At 38.4% G+C, this 15415-nt stretch overlaps 1 protein-coding gene across 1 annotated transcript; it reads right to left on the reverse strand.

Moving 5' to 3' along the window:
- Positions 1 to 972: 972 nt before the first annotated feature.
- LOC135689034 (uncharacterized) lies at positions 973 to 12638 on the reverse strand. Its single transcript, XM_089110811.1, has 4 exons — positions 12489 to 12638; positions 8652 to 9178; positions 6607 to 6646; positions 973 to 1698 (listed from the first exon to the last, which is right to left on the reverse strand). The coding sequence occupies exons 2-4, from the start codon at positions 9156 to 9158 to the stop codon at positions 1169 to 1171; spliced, it is 1077 nt and encodes a 358-aa protein (XP_088966937.1). The 5' UTR covers positions 9159 to 9178; positions 12489 to 12638; the 3' UTR covers positions 973 to 1168.
- Positions 12639 to 15415: the final 2777 nt, after the last annotated feature.

Here is a 15415-nt window from a genome sequence, read left to right on the forward strand (position 1 = left end):
CTCCCTGTTTGTATATATTGTATTGTAATGGATGTTAAGAATGATTAGCCAGTTCATAATCTCAATACGATTTGGACGCAATCTCCCGCTGTCGATCTCTACCCACTCTAACCCCATTACAGCACGGGATGCCTAGGCCCTGTCTGAACCTCCTTCCTGATCACAACAGTCAATTAAATTCCATTTTTGTGAAGCAATTAGACAAAAAAGCAAAAATATTGGCAATACTTTAAAATTTGATATTTAAAAAAAACAACTTTTAAAAAATTAACAAAGACCCACTTTTATTGAAGAATTTGAAGCCTTGAAACATTGATGAGGCTTGCTAAAAGGATTCTTGAACAAGGCATGATAAATTTAGAAATCTTTTTTTGCAAAATCACATTTAGCTGCTGGAGAACCTTGAATTTTGCGGCAAGTGATATCGTATTCTCCACCCTTGGTCCTTTCAATGCTATTTTCAGCCGAACGTCCTTTCAACGCATTTGAGTCATGTTACTGTCGTGAAAATTTTGGTTACTCATTTCCCTTACTAAAGTATCCGTAAAGTTACAAATTTACAATTTTCTAGATTTGTAGTTGCAAATCTGTTGTTAGAAAAACTTGTTAACGACTTTCAAAGCCGTTTTACAAACATTTTTCTGACTTTCCTCGAATATTTTCTGTAAGTTTCTTTGGAATTTGAACTATTTATTCATGAAACAAATTTATTTTATCAATGTGTAAGTAAATGCTGTGAGGGTTGGTTTTTGTCAAGCTGGTCTAGAACAAAATGTGCTCTTGCTTTGTTGAACTTTATTACAGTTACTTCGATGCTTCGGACCCTAATTGAAAAAAATTATTGCAGAATTTTGTGATTCATTAATTTTAAGCAAAAAACGAACTTAAATAATTTGTTAACTGATGAATTCACTCCCAACCCTAATGAATCCCCTTCCTTTTAAAAGAAGAACATACAGCATAAAAGAAATGTTGTTTACAGCATGGACTTTGCTTCATTTGAAATTACTACAGAAATATGTTTATAACCGGAAGCTGGCCTCAGCAAAAGAGTGAAAATATGTAAATAAAGAGTTTATATCGAAAGCCAAGAAAATTAAAAAATCCAGCGCATGTTCATTTACTTCTTCATCTTCCCCAGGCTGTACAATGCTCTTGCGCAGGTCCTCTATGGGAAATGGTCAAATGTAGCATCCTGCCTTAATAAATTGGTGCCATCATTCGGAGATATCTTCATTCTGAAGCCTTGATGACGCAACACGTAACCATCGGGATTAACTGCCTCAAACGAATAGGCTTTTCGATCTGCGAGACCATGGTGCGCAATGAAACAGGCATCATTCTTGAATCCGTGGCTGTTTTCATATCTATCTAACCATACCAGGTAGCCTCTGTGGCGCAGGTAGTAGTTCTTGTGTGTGTAAGCTTGAAAACTGATCCCTCTACCACACAGGCCAGGCACTATCTTCCACAATGAATCCAATAGAAAGCGCTTGGTGTGTTGACGGTGTTCGATATGGACCAAGAAATTTTTGTGTCGGATGAAGTATTCCCTGAAGTTTAACGATCGGAACCAAAGGGTACGCCCAAGAAGTTCTTGTTTCGCTGTTTTACCTCTTACTGACAGCAATACCATGAAGGCCACGGCTAGCATTAGACAGATCTTTACAGCCGCCATGTTTACTTTCAGCCAGATCTCTGCAGAAAAATTCAGTCATAGAAGATTAGACTAGATTTTATAGCGACAGGGCCGCAGAGAGGATCTCTGGGCCCCGGGTCAAAACGAAAGAAAAAAGCAAGGCACACCAGAGGCGAGCCTTTTAGGGTTCCGGGGAAAATTTTTTGAGACGATGGTTGCTAAAATTGTGGCTCTTTTGGATGCTGATATTGCGATGGTGGCTATTACTTCTCTAATCTTTTCAATATAGTTTAAATGTATACATAAAATATGCAATTCTTTACATTTAAAAAATCTTAAGAAGTGAAAAACGTTTAAATACTAAATTTGATCAAAACGGACATGCTGCACCAAAAAGATTTTCACTTTTCAAATAATTTGAAAAACTTTACACCTAGCAATCAGAATGCAACCTTTCAATGTCAATAAGAAACTAGTTGATTCGATCTTGTTAGAAGCTCGTTTAGACGAGGGGCTAGATGTTCCAAAAAATTGAAGACCAACACCTATCTATCTTGAAGTGAAAACCAGGTAAAGGCTTTTGGTAAAATTCAAGATTATTGTTGGCATTGTTATTATTGATAGTGTTTTAGCAAAGATAATTAGGCGATTCGTGTCAATTGGCGAGATATGGGAGGGGTTCAGTATTATTTGATTATACACAAGATTGAAGGAAGATGACCTAGCAAAAAAGAGCGAAATTCTGCGCAGCAAAAAAGATGACATAACTCCTAACATCACCGAGGAGTCACTTTTTCTAAGAAGCATCAGCCAATGCAGCTGTTGAACAAGCTTAAGCATTTGAATTTGAAACGCTTATTTCCAAATGTTTTCATTGCATAAGGCTGTTTCTGACTTTGCCTGCTAGTGTTGCATCAGCTGAAATATCGTTAAAATTGTGCAAAGGAACTGAAATTTCTGAAAAAACTATAGCTCCATAATTGACCCTTTTATCTATGGGCCCTTAAAGTCATGGGCCCCCGGGTCATTGACCCCCCTGATCCCCCTCTCCTCAGTACTGCATAGCGATGAGAGATGGATTTTTATTATCGAGGAGAAAGTTCCTTTTTAAAATCAAAGGGAAAGTCACTCCATGGAATGGAAATCTGCTGCAATTTATATAGAAACATATTATAAGAACACAGGGGCTCGATTTGTCAAAAAAATAAGAACTCCGTAAGAACCTGCCCAGCCACAGAAGATAAAAATGGAAGAAGAAAGTGTCTTTTGAAAATTGGGCAACAAATAAAAAGAAAGGTAAAATGCTCACATTTATAGAATAAAAATAGGATTAGGCCAGAATTTCAGGCAATCATAAAATTGAGATGCTTTTTCACCTGCCAATAGACGATTTTATCGACAAACTAATGATTTTGTGGACCAACTGAACAATTATTGGAAATTGATAATTCGGTAGCCATTCATCAAGGCAACCTGCACTGGATGGAGCTGCTCATGGTAGAGATTCACAAAACAAAATTAATATGTAAATCCAAGCTTTATAAAACAAATTATCGAGGAAAGATAACTTCATGCAAGGTTTTGGCTAAAATCTCTTGCGAAGTTATGCTCACTGAGAGTCCTTTCAAAAACTGCTTGGTTGAGTCAGAGTTGTGCAATCTCACACTGACGACGTGTAGGGCGAACAAACAATCATAGAAATTTCAACAATTGATTGTGTTAAAAGGCTTTTCAAATTTTCAACATGCATTTTGAGTTTCTAACAAGTCTTTTTGCTGTTTTGACCTAGCCTGCGTGCAGACTCTGTTGACAAAATTGAAAATAGGAGAAAAAGTAGAGTCTGCAAAGTCGAGCCGATGTTCGCAAGTTTCTCAGAATCAAGGAACCGAAATTGATTGGTTGGGGGAATTTCAATTGCTTATTCAGTTTTCAAAGTGGCGCCTTCGAGTAGAAGTATAAATGTATGGTATCAGGATAATAGAATAGGTCTGTTTGTTCTTCTGAACAACTTTGAACAACTAGAATTACAGAAAAACATTGCACGCTAATGGAGTTGTTGTTCTAGTGCTTAGAATAAAATGTTGATGTCAGCGAACAAGAAAAGTGGCTCTGTTGCGCAGACTCTACTTTCTCTCCTCTTTTAAATTTCCGAGTCTGCACGCAGGCTACTTTTGACCCCGTTTACACTAGCATGGCATGGATCCAAATGGATCCGTACCCAAACAAGCACAGATAGGCTTGTCATTTACACTACACTAGACCTGCTGGATCCGTACTCATCTGGGTCTGCTATCTGGACCCGTGTGGGATCGCTTTTTAAGGTGTACTCTCTACTTTATTTTCCACTTTCCAGGCAAATTTATTGCTTAAATGAGTGTACCACCTTCAAAGCTATTTTGTACCCTTGCGTTTGAGGTATCAAAATCTGACTTATATCAGCAGAAAGCGCAGCACCTAAGCTACCAAAATTTGTCTCAAATTGTTTAAATTCCTCCTCCCCTTGAAACTTTACCCTGTCAAAAATTGGCAAACAATTTTTCTTCTCTCTCATAGCTGTATTTGGCTATAAAAGACGGACCAGAGCAAATACAAAATTTTGAGACGCACTTTGCTAACCCGATATCTATCCTGGCCGTCTGCAAATTTTTGAGCCATTCGATTAGTTCTTTGGGTACAAAATAGCTTTATCGTACCTGTATGTAGAGGAATTGCAAGTCCGGGGAAAACGGAATTTTACTGATTGCACTTGCAAGGTACACTCGTAAACCACAGTGTAACCCGGGTCAAGTCACTTGAAGCTTTAAGATCAACAAGCCTGTTTAAATAAACACATCGGTACATGGAATACCTGAACGTGCCGTGCGATATTGTAAATGAGACATGTGACATCAACCGCAAAAAACGATCATCGGCTTAACAGGTCTAGAGATTTTCAGACCTTAACTAAAGTTTTGATAAAAAAATTATGGAAACCTTCGTTTACATGGGATCTTTTCCATTTTCAAAATGTCTGCAAAGTTAGTTTCAAATTTGGTATCATTGTGTGTCTTGAAGGTTCGGCTACTTGAATGTGAAATAATCGAAAAATGGATGTTTTTATCCAGAAAAGGTTTACCATAACCTTAAATACAACACCTGTGAAGACTCGAGACAAACTTTCAAGTTTCCTAAATATATATATATCTAAAATGAAAAATCAACCTCTCCTTATGTTCTTTCTTAAAATAATCATCGAGCAACGTGACGGCCGGTTGCATGCAAAAGGCATCGTGCTTAAATAAAGACATAAAACCCCATCAACCTTGAAACTTAAAATATAATTAAAAATTGCTCATACTCACAAGCTGCTTCTTTCACCAATGCGCCTTGGAAGTACCTCGATTGTTTATAAAACATCCTGTAACCTTTGTCTTGCTTTTCTAAGGCAGTGATTGGCTAAAACGAGCAATGAATCATCCAATGTCATTTCTGCAAAAGGAGGAAGAATCCCCCGTCGCTGTTCCAACGTTGAAAGGCAACTTTGCTTTTGTGTTTGAAATTGAATACTTCTTCCTCGGGATTAAAAAAAGGCAATTATAGTGAAGAAAGGGGCGCTTATCGAAATTTGTAAACTTCTTCCACTCTATTAAAATTTATTTCCCATAGCAAATTTCTCTATTTTTATTGATTGATATCTTGTCCGAGATGGCCCGTAAACTAGTTTTCCATTTTAGTAACTGAGATTCCAATGGTGCAAACGTTTAATTGGTCCGTAACCAAGTATTACAGAGGAAAAGTAATTTTCTACAATAATGTATAGGTCAATTGCAAGTTTGTTGTTCGACCTAGTTATAGTAAAAACTAATAACGATCATTGTGTTTTTAAGTCTTTTACAATGTCAAGATAAGATTCAAATATAAACCTGTTTTAACTTGTTCATATGTTCATTGTTCATTATATTTTGCCTGACACGATATGCCCAGAGTCCAAAAAAGTGTTAATTCTTCCTCAAGACGATTTCCTCAAGCTTTGGACACCTTCCTCAGAAATCAAAGAAACCAAGGGCTATGGGCGTCCATCATTTCCCTCGCAAAACAGTTCCTAATTTAAACTTTATTCAAGTGTCATGGTCATGCCTAGTTCTTTGTCATTTAATGGAATCCTCGTTTCTCTCATCGGAGCTTCAAAATATTTGCAAATTGACATTCGCAAACAGTTGAACATCCCAACTCCAGGGCTTTTCAGAGCCACCCAGAGCCACCCAGAGCCACCCAGAGCCACCCAGAGCCACCCAGAGCCACCCAGAGCCACCCAGAGCCATTCAGAGCCATTCAGAGCCTTCCAGAGCCACCCAGAGCCACCCAGAGCCAAATAGCATTGATAATTTTGAAATGTAATTGAAAGGAACTTCAAACATCTTTGATAGCACAATATCAAAGGTTTTTACCTAGAAAAGAAATTGTACCCAGATTTCTTACATTCAGAAAATATGATCCTTGAGATGGTTATAGAGGGTTTGGTAAAGAATAAAATGGGTGTAAAGCTGACTTTACTTCTTTGCTAAGGAGCATTTTTCGAAAGTCCTTTGGAGAGGTTGCCCTATCTCGAGACACCAAAGTTGCCTTTTCTCCTTGTAATAATGTTTGCGTGTAGAACAAAAGTTTTGGGTAATAGAGTTCTAAAGTGTGACGTCACAAAAAACTATTTCAGAATTTTCAAATTTTGGCCATTTATGCAAAATCGGTTAAATTTCTCAAAAATCAGGTGAGATATGTCTAATGAAAGATTTGAAGTTTGCGAACACATTACTGTTATTTTGGCTCAGTTCATAAAGTTTATCAAGATCTTGTGCTCATCTAGTCATTTCTCAGCCAATTTGTGATACCTTTTACTGATTTTGCAGATTTAGAGGTATTTCATGATGCTCTTTCAGGTTATCAGAAAAAATTAAAACAATTATAAAAACAGATTTTGTTGACGTTATCACTTGACAACTCCATAGAGTTGGTATCCCATCCCCTATAAACCTGAAAAATGCGAGAAAAGGGACAACGTGTGTGAAAAGTGAGACCCGTTAACTCCACGTGGTTTGAATAACGGGAAATCAGTAGAAACGACTAAGAAACAAGAAGAAAGAAGAAGAAACAACTAGTAAACAAGCAGAAACAAGTAGTAACGACTTGGAAAAAGTTTGACTGCCGCACAATTTTATTTATTTAGTGGAAACCCTACCTTAATAGCTATGATAGTAGAGATTAATATGGTATTTGTGTAAGAGGAATTGAACTTTTAAAGCCTCAGGGGCGTCATGGCCCCCTCTGCTTCCAAAATTTGACAGATTTTCGTAAAAATTATTGTTCTGTCGGAAAATTCTCAAACTGGTGGATTAAAAGGAGTAGTGAAACGAACCTTTTAGCGACATAAATTACTTGGACTACAATGGTTGTCGCATTATCGAGAAGCAATTCACTTTTGTAACGAAAATACTAGATTCCCACAGAAACAAAATAATTTCTTAGGATTTACCGAATTCTGTCATAGCGTGATTCGCTGCTGGGATTTCGTCAGTTAAAATCCGATTTTTCAAGGGCCAAATTTGGTTATGGAAATTGCAATTTTGGTCATAAATAACATCTTTATTTGATATTGAAGACCGGGACAGTGCCAATTTTGTGCCTATCACCAAGTTTGAAAATGTTGTCCCAGATTTGAAAATTTATGAAGTTATGTTGCATAAGGTAAAACAAGAAGGAAGTCAACTAATACCATCGCTTTCCGCCAGTGGATATATTAATTTTGAAAATAAATTTTTATTATTGAAATTTGCTTCCAAGGATGCAATTTTCGGCGATCTTGAAGAATTAAGATTATAAAAAATTTTCCCCTTCCCAACAAGCATTGTGCTGCCTCAGGTAGTCAACTTTGTTCAAATCCTTGTCCTAATCTACAAATCTATAGGTTTGCGATATGTCAAGGACTTTTACAGTAAGTATGAGAGAAACAGAGACAAAGTTCAAAGTGCATTTGAAATATCTTTCGAGCTAAGGCAAGGTTATGTGTCTCCCCCCTCCCCTTCCCCCCCCCTCACACACATACAATGAAATTCTGCTATTTGATGAATAGAAGTCAAAAAAAAATTTGTCGGAAATTTTTTCTTTCTGGTCCCCTCTAGAATTTATTGGCCACGACGCCCCTGGAAAGCTTGACATGAAATGCCAGCATTGCAAGAGCAAACCTCACTGGCATCTGTGATTAACATGGAACAACTACCAGGAAGGTCGAAATAAAGCAATTTAAAATCTCAGCTAATAATCAAGCCATACTTTGTTTTTTCCCTGATTCAAACTGTTTAGGAACTTCCCAAAACACTAAAGAGGCTTTGGGGTTAGGCCCCCTCCCCAACCATTGTTAAGGAGTAGATTGGCAACCTATTCAGCTTGTTCCACTAGTATATTGGAGTTTGTTCTTTTAGTTTCTGTTTCTTTTGCTAAAATTAGAGTTGTAGAAACATAAGTAAGCATTATCACTGGGTTTCCGTAGCCTCGTCTAAGACAACAGCTATTGCGGTGGAGAACGACATGACCGAACACTTAGGCCACTGCAACGAAGATGACAATGCCCACGTGGATGGATAGACTTGCCTCATTTTGGAGTTTTGGAGATCTAGTCGGTTTTGCAAAGTCACAAATCTTTTCATGTTGTTCTTGTGATTCATTAATTTTAAGCAAAAAACGAACTTGGATTATTTGTTAACTGAACAAAACATGAATTCACTCCCAACCCTAATAAATCCCCTTCCCTTTAAAAGAAGAACATACAGCATAAAAGAAATGTTGTTTACAGCATAGACTTTGCTTCATTTGAAATTACTACAGAAATATGTTCATAACCGGAAGCTGGCCTCAGCAAAAGAGTGAAAATATGTAAATAAAGAGTTTATATCGAAAGCCAAGAAACTTAAAAAATCCAGCGCATGTTCATTTACTTCTTCATCTTCCCCAGGCTGTACAATGCTCTTGCGCAGGTCCTCTATGGGAAATGGATAAATGTAGCATCCTGCCTTAATAAGCGTCTGCCGTCATTCCGAGATATCTTCATTCTGAAGCCTTGATGACGCAACACGTAACCTTTGGGATCAACTGTCACAAACGAATAGCCTTTTGGATCTGCGAGACCACGGCGCGGAATGAAACAGGCATCAATCTTGAATCTGCGGGTGTTTTTATATTTGTCTAACCGTACCAGGTAGTTTTTGTGGCGCAGGTAGTACTTCTTGTGTGTGTAAGCTTGAAAACTGATCCCTCTACCACACAGGCCAGGCACTATCTTCCACAATGAATCCAATAGAAAGCGCTCGGTGAATCGACGGTGTTGGATACTGACCAAGAAATCTTTGTGTCGGATGAAGTATTCCCTGAAGTTTAACGATCGGAACCAAAGGGTACGCCCAAGAAGTTCTTGTTTCGGTGTTTTACCTCTAACTGACAGCAATACCGCGAAGGTCACGACTAGCATTAGACAGATCTTTACAGCCGCCATGTTTACTTTCAGCCAGATCTCTGCAGAAAAATTCAGTCATAGAAGATTAGACTAGATTTTATAGCGACAGGGCCGCAGAGAGGATCTCTGGGCCCCGGGTCAAAATAAAAGAAAAAAGCAAGGCACACCAGAGGCTAGCCTTTTAGGGGTCCGGGGAAAATTTTTGAGACGATGGTTGCTAAAATTGTGGCTCTTTTGGATGCTGATATTGCGATGGTGGCTATTACTTCTCTAGTCTTTTCAATATAGTTTAAATGTTACTAGTATACTATCGTCATAACGCATACATAAAATATGCAATTCTTTACATTTAAAAAATCTTAAGAAGTGAAAAACGTTTAAATACTGAATTTGATCAAAACGGACATGCTGCACCAAAAAGATTTTCACTTTTCAAATAATTTGAAAAACTTTACACCTAGCAATCAGAATGCAACCTTTCAATGTCAATAAAAAACTAGTTGATTCGATCTTGGAAGAAGCTCGTTTAGACGAGGGGCTAGATGTTCCAAAAAATTGAAGACCAACACCTATCTATCTTGAAGTGAAAACCAGGTAAAGGCTTTTGGTAAAATTCAAGATTATTGTTGGCATTGTTATTATTGATAGTGTTATATCAAAGATAATTAGGCGATTCGTGTCAATTGGCGAGACATGGGAGGGGTTCAGTATTATTTGATTATACACAAGATTGAAGGAAGATGACCTAGCAAAAAAGAGCGAAATTCTGCGCAGCAAAAAAGATGACATAACTCCTAACATCACCGAGGAGTCACTTTTTCTAAGAAGCATCAGCCAATGCAGTTGTTGAACAAGCTTAAGCATTTGAATTTGAAACGCTTATTTCCAAATGTTTTCATTGCATAAGGCTGTTTCTGACTTTGCCTGCTAGTGTTGCATCAGCTGAAATATCGTTAAAATTGTGCAAAGGAACTGAAATTTCTGAAAAAACTATAGCTCCATAATTGACCCTTTTATCTATGGGCCCCTAAAGTCATGGGCCCCCGGGTCAGTGACCCCCCTGAACCCCCTCTCCTCAGTACTGCATAGCGATGAGAGATGGATTTTTATGATCGAGGAGAAAGTTCCTTTTTAAAATCAAAGGGAAAGTCACTCCATGGAATGGAAATCTGCTGCAATTTATATAGAAACACATTATAAGAACACAGGGGCTCGATTTGTCAAAAAAATAAGAACTCCGTAAGAACCTTCCCAGCCACAGAAGATAAAAATGGAAGAAGAAAGTGTTTTTGAAAATTGGGCAACAACTAAAAAGAAAAGTAAAATGCTCACATTTATAGAATAAAAATAGGATTAGGCCAGAATTTCAGGCAATCATAAAATTGAGATGCTTTTTCACCTGCCAATAGACGATTTTATCGACAAACTAATGATTTTGTGGACCAACTGAACAATTATTGGAAATTGATAATTCGGTAGCCATTCATCAAGGCAACCTGCACTGGATGGAGCTGCTCATGGTAGAGATTCACAAAACAAAATTAATATGTAAATCCAAGCTTTATAAAACAAATTGTCGAGGAAAGATAACTTCATGCAAGGTTTTGGCTAAAATCTCTTGCGAAGTTATGCTCACTGAGAGTCCTTTCAAAAACTGCTTGGTTGAATCAGAGTTGTGCAATCTCACACTGACGACGTGTAGGGCGAACGAACAATCATAGAAATTTCAACAATTGATTGTGTTAAAAGGCTTTTCAAATTTTCAACATGCATTTTGAGTTTCTAACAAGTCTTTTTGCTGTTTTGACCTAGCCTGCGTGCAGACTCTGTTGACAAAATTGAAAATAGGAGAAAAAGTAGAGTCTGCAAAGTCGAGCCGATGTTCGCAAGTTTCTCAGAATCAAAGAACCGAAATTGATTGGTTAGGGGGAATTTCAATTGCTTATTCAGTTTTCAAAGTGGCGCCTTCGAGTAGAAGTATAAATGTATGGTATCAGGATAATAGAATAGGTCTGTTTGTTCTTCTGAACAACTTTGAACAACTAGAATTACAGAAAAACATTGCACGCTAATGGAGTTGTTGTTCTAGTGCTTAGAATAAAATGTTGATGTCAGCGAACAAGAAAAGTGGCTCTGTTGCGCAGACTCTACTTTCTCTCCTCTTTTAAATTTCCGAGTCTGCACGCAGGCTACTTTTGCCCCCGTTTACACTAGCATGGCATGGATCCAAATGGATCTGTACCCAAACAAGCACAGATAGGCTTGTCATTTACACTACACTAGACCTGCTGGATCCGTACTCATCTGGGTCTGCTATCTGGACCCGTGTGGGATCGCTTTTTAAGGTGTACTCTCTACTTTATTTTCCACTTTCCAGGCAAATTTATTGCTTAAATGAGTGTACCACCTTCAAAGCTATTTTGTACCCTTGCGTTTGAGGTATCAAAATCTGACTTATATCAGCAGAAAGCGCAGCACCTAAGCTACCAAAATTTGTCTCAAATTGTTTAAATTCCTCTTCCCCTTGAAACTTTACCCTGTCAAAAATTGGCAAACAATTTTTCTTCTCTCTCATAGCTGTATTTGGCTATAAAAGACGGACCAGAGCAAATACAAAATTTTGAGACGCACTTTGCTAACCCGATATTTATCCTGGCCGTCTGCAAATTTTTGAGCCATTCGATTAGTTCTTTGGGTACAAAATAGCTTTATCGTACCTGTATGTAGAGGAATTGCAAGTCCGGGGAAAACGGAATTTTACTGATTGCACTTGCAAGGTACACTCGTAAACCACAGTGTAACCCGGGTCAAGTCACTTGAAGCTTTAAGATCAACAAGCCTGTTTAAATAAACACATCGGTACATGGGATACATGGATGTGCCACGCGATATTGTAAATGAGACATGTGACATCAACCGCAAAAAACGATAATCGGCTTAGCAGGTCAAGAGATTTTCAGACCTTAACTAAAGTTTTAATAAAAAAATTATGGAAACCTTCGTTTACATGGGATTTTTTCCATTTTCAAAATGTCTGCAAAGTTAGTTTCAAATTTGGTATCATTGTGTGTCTTGAAGGTTCGGCTACTTGAATGTGAAATAATCGAAAAATTGATGTTTTTATCCAGAAAAGGTTTACCTTAAATAACCTTAAATACAACACCTGTGAAGACTCGAGACAAACTTTCAAGTTTCCTAAATATATATATATCTAAAATGAAAAATCAACCTCTCCTTACGTTCTTTCTTAAAATAATCATCGAGCAACGTGACGGCCGGTTGCATGCAAAAGGCATCGTGCTTAAATAAAAACATAAAACCCCATCAACCTTGAAACTTAAAATATAATTAAAAATTGCTCATACTCACAAGCTGCTTCTTTCACCAATGCGCCTTGGAAGTACCTCGATTGTTTATAAAACATCCTGTAACCTTTGTCTTGCTTTTTTAAGGCAGTGATTGGCTAAAACGAGTAATGAATCATCCAATATCATTTCTGCAAAAGGAGGAAGAATGCTGTTGCTGTTCCAACGTTGAAAGGCATACTTTGCTTTTGTGTTTGAAATTGAATACTTCTTCCTAGGGATTCAAAAAAGGCAATTATAGTGAAGAAAGGGGCGCTTATCGAAATTTGTAAACTTCTTCCTCTCTATTACAATTTATTTCCCATAGCGCGACAGAAGGGGCGCTTATCGAAATTTGTAAACTTCTTCCACTCTATTAAAATTTATTTCCCATAACAAATTTCTCTATTTTTATTGATTGATATCTTGGCCGAGATGGCACGTAAACTAGTTTTCCGTTTTAGTAACTGAGATTCCAATGGTGCAAACGCTCAATTGGCCCGTAACCAAGTATTACAGAGGAAAAGTAATTTTCTACAATAATGTATAGGTCAATTGCAAGTTTGTTGTTCGACCTAGTTATAGTAAAAACTAATAACGAGGCTGATCATTGTGTTTTTAAGTCTTTTACAATGTCAAGATAAGATTCAAATATAAACCTGTTTTAACTTGTTCATATGTTCATTGTTCATTATATTTTGCCTGACACGATATGCCCAGAGTCCAAAAAAGTGTTAATTCTTCCTCAAGACGATTTCCTCAAGCTTTGGACACCTTCCTCAGAAATCAAAGAAACCAAGGGCTATGGGCGTCCATCATTTCCCTCGCAAAACAGTTCCTAATTTAAACTTTATTCAAGTGTCATGGTCATGCCTAATTCTTTGTCATTTAATGGAATCCTCGTTTCTCTCATCGGAGCTTCAAAATATTTGCAAATTGACATTAGCAAACAGTTGAACATCCCAACTCCAGGGCTTTTCAGAGCCACCCAGAGCCACCCAGAGCCACCCAGAGCCACCCAGAGCCACCCAGAGCCACCCAGAGCCACCCAGAGCCACCCAGAGCCACCCAGAGCCACCCAGAGCCACCCAGAGCCACCCAGAGCCACCCAGAGCCACCCAGAGCCACCCAGAGCCACCCAGAGCCACCCAGAGCCACCCAGAGCCACCCAGAGCCACCCAGAGCCACCCAGAGCCACCCAGAGCCACCCAGAGCCACCCAGAGCCACCCAGAGCCACCCAGAGCCACCCAGAGCCACCCAGAGCCACCCAGAGCCACCCAGAGCCACCCAGAGCCACCCAGAGCCACCCAGAGCCACCCAGAGCCACCCAGAGCCACCCAGAGCCACCCAGAGCCACCCAGAGCCACCCAGAGCCACCCAGAGCCACCCAGAGCCACCCAGAGCCACCCAGAGCCACCCAGAGCCACCCAGAGCCACCCAGAGCCACCCAGAGCCACCCAGAGCCACCCAGAGCCACCCAGAGCCACCCAGAGCCACCCAGAGCCACCCAGAGCCAAATAGCATTGATAATTTTGAAAAGTAATTGAAAGGAACTTCAAACATCTTTGATAGCACAATATCAAAGGTTTTTACCTAGAAATGAAATTTTACCCAGATTTCTTACGTTAAGAAATATGATCCTTGAGATGGTTATAGAGGGTTTGGTAAAGAATAAAATGGGTGTAAAGCTGACTTTACTTCTTTGCTAAGGAGCATTTTTAGAAAGTCCTTTGGAGAGGTTGCCCTGTCTTAAGACACAAAAGTTGCCTTTTCTTCTTGTAATAATGTTTGCGTGTAGAGCAAAAGTTCTGGGTAATAGAGTTCTAAAGTGTGACGTCACAAAAAACTATTTTCAGAATTTTCAAATTTTGACCACACTGCATTAAAGAACACCATAGAATACTCCCATTTATGCAAAATCGGTTAAATTTGTCAAAAATCAGGTGAGATATGTCTAATGAAAGATTTGAAGTTTGCTAACAGATTACTGTTATTTTGGCTCAGTTCATAAAGTTTATCAAGATCTTGTGCTCATCTAGTCATTTCTCAGCCAATTTGTGATACCTTTTACTGATTTTGCAGATTTAGAGGTATTTCATGATGCTCTTTCAGGTTATCAGAAAAAATTAAAAAAATTCTAAAAACAGATTTTGTTGACGTGATCACTTGACAACTCCATAGAGTTGGTATCCCATCCCCTATAAACCTGAAAAATGCGAGAAAAGGGACAACGTGTGTGAAAAGTGAGACCCGTTAACTCCACGTGGTTTGAATAACGGGAAATCAGTAGAAACGACTAAGAAACAAGAAGAAAGAAGAAGAAACAACTAGTAAACAAGCAGAAACAAGTAGTAACGACTTGGAAAAAGTTTGACTGCCGCACAATTTTATTTATTTAGTGGAAACCCTACCTTAATAGCTATGATAGTAGAGATTAATATGGTATTTGTGTAAGAGGAATTGAACTTTTAAAGCCTCAGGGGCGTCGTGGCCCCCTCTGCTTCCAAAATTTGACAGATTTTCGTAAAAATTATTGTTCTGTCGGAAAATTCTCAAACTGGTGGGTTAAAAGGAGAAGTGAAACGAACCTTTTAGCGACATAAATTACTTGGACTACAATGGTTGTCGCATTATCGAGAAGCAATTCACTTTTGTAACGAAAATACTAGATTCCCACAGAAACAAAATAATTTCTTAGGATTTACCGAATTCTGTTATAGCGTGATTCGCTGCTGGGATTTCGTCAGTTAAAATCCGATTTTTCAAGGGCCAAATTTGGTTATGGAAATTGCAATTTTGGTCATAAATAACATCTTTATTTGATATTGAAGACCGGGACAGTGCCAATTTTGTGGCTATCACCAAGTTTGAAAATGTTGTCCCAGATTTGAAAATTTATGAAGTTATGTTGCATAAGGTAAAACAAGAAAGAAGTCAACCAATACCATCGC

This window comes from Rhopilema esculentum, chromosome 10 (assembly GCF_057945365.1).
Source record: "Rhopilema esculentum isolate cy_ngs chromosome 10, ASM5794536v1, whole genome shotgun sequence".
NCBI lineage: Eukaryota > Metazoa > Cnidaria > Scyphozoa > Rhizostomeae > Rhizostomatidae > Rhopilema > Rhopilema esculentum.

Coding starts and splice junctions, on each gene's coding strand:
- LOC135689034 (XM_089110811.1), bottom strand. CDS start 9,158: ATGGCGGCTGTAAAGATCTGTCTAATGCTAGTCGTGACCTTCGCGGTA. Junction 6,647..8,651: donor CTACATTTATCCATTTCCCA/TAGAGGACCTGC, acceptor CGCATTTTTCAG/GTTTATAGGGGATGGGATAC. Junction 1,699..6,606: donor CAACTCTATGGAGTTGTCAA/GTGATAACGTCA, acceptor ATTTTTCTGCAG/AGATCTGGCTGAAAGTAAAC.